Below are 6,771 nucleotides of genomic sequence, written 5' to 3'. Positions count from 1 at the left end.
CTCTCATTAGGGGGGTTGAGTTAATTTTCCTTGATTCTTGTCCCCATCACAACAAAGAATTGGAAGGCAGAGACACAGCAGTGAAGCAGAGCAAACGTTTTATTTGAAGTTACACATTTAAAGAGACAGCGTGGGCCTCCTCAAAGAGGAGGCACTCTGAAAGATTGGCGGCTCCCTCTTTTAAGATTTTTTAGGAATGTGACAAAGGGCCAGGGGTGTGGGTTTGTTAAGTGGTCTCAAGATGTGTATCTTTGATGAGAGACATTAAGTCTCTTGTATTATCAGTCCTCCAGATAATTCTGCAAAATTAGCTTAACACAAGAAATTTACCCATCTGGATCTTCCCCAGGATAGCAGCCTGCCTCTGGGAATATATCAATCAAGACCACCTGCCCTGCCCTCAAGATGGGCTGAGTTATTGTCTGTTTGCTAAAGAGTATGTTAAGAATCTTACATCTTAACTTCCTGGGTTTTAAAATGCAAACTTAGCTTTAAAATGGAATCTTTCCTGTTTTTACTATGACGTTTATAGCTGGGCTTGTTTGCTAAATTAATCATGATGGTCGTCTCCTGCCCAGGTTGCAGATTACTTGATTAGGGGCTGGAGGAGGAGAAAACAGCATATAGGTTAAGTTAAAGAATAAATTGGGCCTTTTAGCAGGCTAAAGTAAATTGTACAATGGCATGATCTAATTGACACAATGAAGACATGGCTGCGCTCAGATACTTTTCTTTATCTGGGGAATATCTGGACATTCCAAATTATTCCTGGCCTTTGGAGCTTCAACTGATTAACTCATTGTGGGTAAAATTACAGTATTTCCAGAATCTCTCACCTGGCTTTAGTGCATCTCCATATCAACAGGCTTTCTAAGGGGTGGAGAGAAGTAATTCATCTCCGTATCAGTGGGTAATTACCTCCACAAGGGAGGACTTACCTGAACCTGAGGGGCTGAGGGGAGGATTCACTTACTTCTGCTGGGGTGGGAGATAGAGAGGCACTAGATGGCTTTTTTGCAAGCAATAAATGGGTTTTAAACTTTATTTCTCCCTTTGACTGACTTCTGTTTCAGCTAGGTATTTTGCCCTGGTATTTCCTCTCCCTGGAGTTACACTTATTAACTCTGTGAGCCCTTTCTGGCTCTCTAGTTTTATCTGGTTAACTCTGAGTCCCTATTAGTGGGCTCTACTAGCCTTATTCTCTCTCCACCCCACCTGTATCTATTTTCCTGCCTAACAGGCTGAGTTATTGTCTGATTGCTAAAATATATGTTAGGAATCTTACTTCCTAAATTCCTGGCTTTTAAAATGGAATCTTAGCTTTAAGATGGACTCTTTCCTGTTCTTACTATACTGTTTTTATCTGGGCTTGTTTGGAAAATTAATCATGATGCTCGTCTCCTGCCCAGGTTGCAGATTACTTGATTAGGGAATGGAGGAGTGGGGAAAAAACAGCATATAGGTTAAATTAAAGAATAAGCTGGGCCTTTTAGCAGGCTCAAGTAAATCTTAGAATGGCATGATCTAATTGACACATGAAGACATGGGCTGCGCTCAGATACTTTTCTTTATCTGGGGAATATCTGGACATTCCAAGTTACTCCTGGCCTTTGGAGCAACAAGTGATCAACTCATTAACTCTGTCTTTTTTGGCTCTCTAGGTTTATTTGGTTAACTCTTTGAGTCCCTTTTAGTGGAGTTTACTGGCCTTATTCTCTTTTCACCCCACTCATCTATTTTTCTGCCTGACACTCTGGCTTATGCACTGGATAAAATAATTTTTTTAGAATTGCTTGATGATAGCTCTTATTTAGCTTTTGATTGGTGTAAAGGGAAAGTTCTTCAATGATTGTTAAAACTGAATTTTCACAATCTTGTTAAATGTCATTCTCATTTATCTATCATCAAATCACTCATGATCAGAAAACTTTTAGGGCATGTAAATATAAAAGGTACTTTAAACAAATGAGGTCAAAACCAGATAAATTGAGAATAAAACCTGAAGGAAAAAGAAGTTGAATATTGTAATGAATGGAGAAATATAACAATGTTAACATTATGTTAGACATAAGTTTCATTAAAATTCATGCCATGAATTTTGTTATAATTAAAGTGTATTTGAGAAGCATTTTTTGACTAAATTCTTAAAGGACTGCTTTACCTGTTGGTTCCTTAGGGAGTAAATAAAAGGATTTAGCATTGGGGCAACAGAGGTATTGAGCACTGCTATACCTTTAGTTAAAGCCACACCTTCTTTTGCAGAAGTTTTGACATACATGAAAATACAACTTCCATAAGAAATAGAGACAACAATCATGTGTGAGGAACAAGTAGAAAAGGCCTTTTTCCTTTGTTCAGTAGAGGGGATTCCCAGAATTGTTTTAAGAATGAATGCGTAAGAAAGAATCACTAGTGATAAGGTTATCATGAGTGTGAATACTGCCAGCAAAAATGCCATGAGCTCCAGGAATGTTGTGTCAGTGCAGGAGATCAGTAGCATAGGGGAAGAGTCACAGGTGAAGTGGTCGATGATATTGGAGCCACAAAAATCCAGCTGCAGCCCCATGATCACAGGTGGAAAGATAATGAGAAATCCTGCCAGCCAAGAACTAACTACAAGCTGGTTGCAGATTCTGCTGTTCATTATTGTTGTGTAATGCAATGGCTTACAGATGGCTATGTACCGGTCATAGGACATAGCTGTCAAAAGAAAAAATTCTGTTGAACCAAGGAGGATGAAGAAAAACACTTGGGCCATGCAAGAATTATAGGAAATGGTCATATCCCCTGTTACAATGCTAACTAGAAATCTAGGAATGCAAACTGTTGTGAATGAGATTTCTAGGAAAGAAAAATTCCTAAGAAAGAAATACATGGGAGTTTTCAGGTGTGAATCTGTCAAGGTAAGGGCAATAATTGTCAAGTTTCCAGTTATACTCAGTATATATGTGAAAAACAGAAATAGAAAAATCAGAACATTTAGCTTTGGGTCATTTGTTAATCCCAGAAGAATGAACTCTTTCACAGATGTTCGATTTTTCATTTTTTACTGCTGACTTCTTCCAGGTCTATAAATGAAGATAAGAAACAATTATTTCATGAGTCCAGGATTACTTATTTTTTATCATATTCAATAGTTTAAGCAATAGAAGACCTATAATTGGCCAGAAAGTTAACCACCAATTTGTACTCAATTCTGAATCATATGTGATCTAGGACAAAGAAACTTATATCTATTATATTCCTTTTGGATCATTAGCCATTTAATATTGAATGAATCACATCTATATAAGATATAATAAACACTTCTATATGAGAAAGATAAACTTATCAAATATGGTTTACTTGCTTTTAAAAATGTGTCATATGTTACAAAAACTAGGTGAAACTCTGTAAATATAAAATATTTTACTTTCATTAAATATTTTTCTGATGACATTTTATCTAATGATTTTCTGGAAAAGAAACATCTAAAGTTCATTTCTTAGAGAGCTACTCTCTCCGATATTTTCAAGATGTTTCAGGTCAGTACTGCCTATATAGAGAATTAACAACTTAACAAAAGCATCAAGGCTGGCAAAACTAACATTTATATAATTACAAATAGAATTTAAAGGGATTTTTCTGAATTAAATAATAATCTCTCTATTTTTAATTTAGCTTCTAACATCCAAAGTTACCTAAGTTATAAATTGATTCGAAAATGCAAAAAATAAATGAGGTGAGAAACAAAACATATATATATAGTCCCATATCATAGTAATTTGCTCAAACACAAGTAACTGTAATTATCAGTGTTGCTGCTTTACTTTTTGAGCATTTCATAGACTTCACAACTTGTTTGTGTCTCTGATTTTCTGATGCAAGAACATATTTCTATAGTGGGCAGGTTGCATTTAGCACATAATCTGCTTGCTTAGAGTAAGGTGGAGCATGAAGAAAAGTCCCGTAGAAAAAGTATTCCTGAAGTCAGAGAGGCCCTGTTAGATGGAGACATAGTCTCAGTTGCTGGTAGAAGACCTGTGTAAACACTGCAAGGGAAGTATTCAAGCAGTCCTGCAACTTGTGGTACAGGAAGGAGTTAGTGACATGCTGGTGAAAGCTGTATGGACAGTCCCAAGTAGTCAGTCCATGTTGAGGGTGGAAGACTGAGACTTAGGTAGTACTGTCAAAGTTTTCATTAAGTAACAGTGTCTCTAGTACTAACTTGTTTAGGAGTAAAGCTAGCGGCTGTGGAAATGGGAGAGAGCAGCAGCAAAATGTACCACCAAGTTTTTAACTGGTCACACAGCAGAACTAGAAACTAAACTTTCCTCGACTGTGGGTAAAACTCTCAAACAAACAAATAAATACATAAATAAATGGATAAGGAAAAGAAAAATGTGGGAATAGATCAATATTTACAGTGAAATAGGCAAATAGAGGTGATAAAGTTACAGATTTTGCTTTTTAATTAATTAAAACTCACGGGTTCCTAAGAAGGATAAGGATCAAAGTCTGAGTGAAGAGTCATGAAATAATAGCTACAGAAAACAGGTTACAGATGAATACAATTTGTGAAACAGAAAATCCTTGGCATATGAAGAACTAACCCAGAGTTGCCCAATCCAAGGCGAGGCATTTAGCATCCTTCGTTTTCCAAATTTTCCATAAAAATAACGATATTGTCAACCTAGATGCTAGGAAAATCTATTAACAAAGCATTTTACTTGGCTCCCAGAAACTTTGTGAAAGAAAAATGAGTTGTATATTTTTTAATTACTTACCAGGTGGAAAACTTGGTTGTCTAACTATTGTTAAAACAGACAGACTGGTTTTATCTGTTTTGTTTTGTTTCTTATCCCCTCAATATAATCACAGGGAATTCTTGCAGCAAAATGAATGTCTCTGGAGAGAGATTTTACTAATGAGAACACTTCAAAGCTTAGTTGAAGAATTGTAATTAGGTATCCTTGGGAAATGATTGTTTAAAAAACAAATGTCAGGGATGTGTATAATGCAAAGAAGAGCAGTGAGGGCATAGCAGTCAGCATTACTTGAGGTTTCATACTGTCAATATTATTTTATTTTTACCTAGGATAAGTATCTGCTAAGGCAGTATAATGCAATTTCATGCAAATTTGTAAAGATTCAAAATATAGCAAGAGGAAAGGCCCACAGGATATAAAATGTGCTATTAAAATATTTTTTAATAAAAAGTTTTGAGTACCTATTTTCGTTATGATATAGTTAGTGGATAGACACATCATCAAGATACATTAAATGTTGAAAGAAAGATTATAAACATAAAATTCATGAAATTGGTTATCTGAAAAGAAACCACTAATTCAGAAAAATTGACTCACCTCTTTGCTTACTGCAACATTATTTACAATAGCCAAGATATGGAAGCAAGCTAGTGTCTATCAACATATGAATGGATAAGGAAGAGGTGGTAGATATACATAATAGAATATTATTTAGCAGTAAAAAAATGAAAAACCTCTTTATTGTTTCTTGTACATTATAAAATAAAAAAGCAAAGTTTGTGTTACTTTATTTTATTCATTTAATTTTCCTACAGATGATTTGGATCTGATACATTATTTTCAGCTACTGAACAACTAAGTGATTAACTATTCTCACTTTTCTGCTTTTTTTCTTATAGTATGATTATTACAGATTCTGAATTTGAATTTTTTTTGTTAGAATGATATATTTGTATTTTCCTGGATTTGCTATAGCAGGTGAATCTATGGGAGAAGGAGGAAAAATATTGGTAGTTTAGGTTGATTGTGCTATTTCAAGAGAACTTTAAATGATGGTCAGCTAATTTTTGGCCAAAAATATGCTACATTTTTCCTTCTTTTTCTAATATTTTGTAAAAGTTTCATTTAGCAAGATTTAGTGTTTCAACCATTCAAAAGTTTTGTTTTACCAACAATTTTTCACAAAAGTATCTCCTTTGCAAAATGTGGTAGGCATACTCTAAAGCTGTCTCCATGATTTTCAGTTCCTGCTGCTCATGTATTTGCACAATCTCTTCTCCATGAGTGTTGGAAGGGCATGTGACTTGCTTCTAAACAATGCAATAAGGCAAAGATAGTGTGTTGTTACTCTTATGATTAGGTTAATGTATATAAAACTCTTGCTAGCAAACTTATTCCACAGTTTCTCTCTCCATTAATCTTTGAATAAATAAGCATCCATGAATTCCATAAACGTATGGCTCTGAAAGCAACAATCTGCATAATCTTGGAAATGTATCCATCCCCAGTCAAGCCTCCAGATGATGTTTTAGCCCTCATGACACCGTGATTGCAGCTTTGTAGACTACCCAGATAAGAATTGCCCAGGTTTCTCACTAACAGAAATTGTGAGATAATCTGTATGCTGTTCTAAATGCAACATTTGTGGTATATGCTATTCAGTACAGAAAACATTATATTATAAAAAATGATGCCCTTTTAAAGAAAGACAGTTCAGATCCTGAAAACGTTCCAATCCTTTCCCTTTGGAGTCCCTAGTAATTCACAACTTAATGCATCAAATTAGCCATTTAGGTATTAGATATTGTATTGTTTCTTTCTATTGAGTGATTTGATTCCTTTATATAGGTTTCAAGTATCTGTTGCAATCTCCATATTTCAATCATTTAATTAATTTATTCTATTCTCTTGTAGGTACCATTAATAATAAACATGTGATCATCATATCCTAACTGTAATATCTACATCATTTATATTTTTCTATTGCCTTTTATTGGTCTTATAACCCTCTGTCTTTACTTGC

The 6,771-nt window shown here is 34.9% G+C and overlaps 1 protein-coding gene across 1 annotated transcript; it reads right to left on the bottom strand.

Moving 5' to 3' along the window:
• Nucleotides 1–2,107: 2,107 nt before the first annotated feature.
• LOC130679049 (olfactory receptor 6C76-like) lies at nt 2,108–3,043 on the bottom strand. Its single transcript, XM_057486764.1, has one exon. It carries the CDS (start codon nt 3,041–3,043, stop codon nt 2,108–2,110), a length of 936 nt encoding a protein of 311 aa, XP_057342747.1.
• Between the last annotated feature and the right edge of the window lie 3,728 nt (nt 3,044–6,771).

This window comes from Manis pentadactyla, chromosome 10 (genome assembly GCF_030020395.1).
Source record: "Manis pentadactyla isolate mManPen7 chromosome 10, mManPen7.hap1, whole genome shotgun sequence".
NCBI classification, from domain to species: domain Eukaryota; kingdom Metazoa; phylum Chordata; class Mammalia; order Pholidota; family Manidae; genus Manis; species Manis pentadactyla.
The sequence above is the reverse complement of the archived record's forward strand: the minus strand, read 5'-3'. Positions and strand labels throughout refer to the sequence as shown.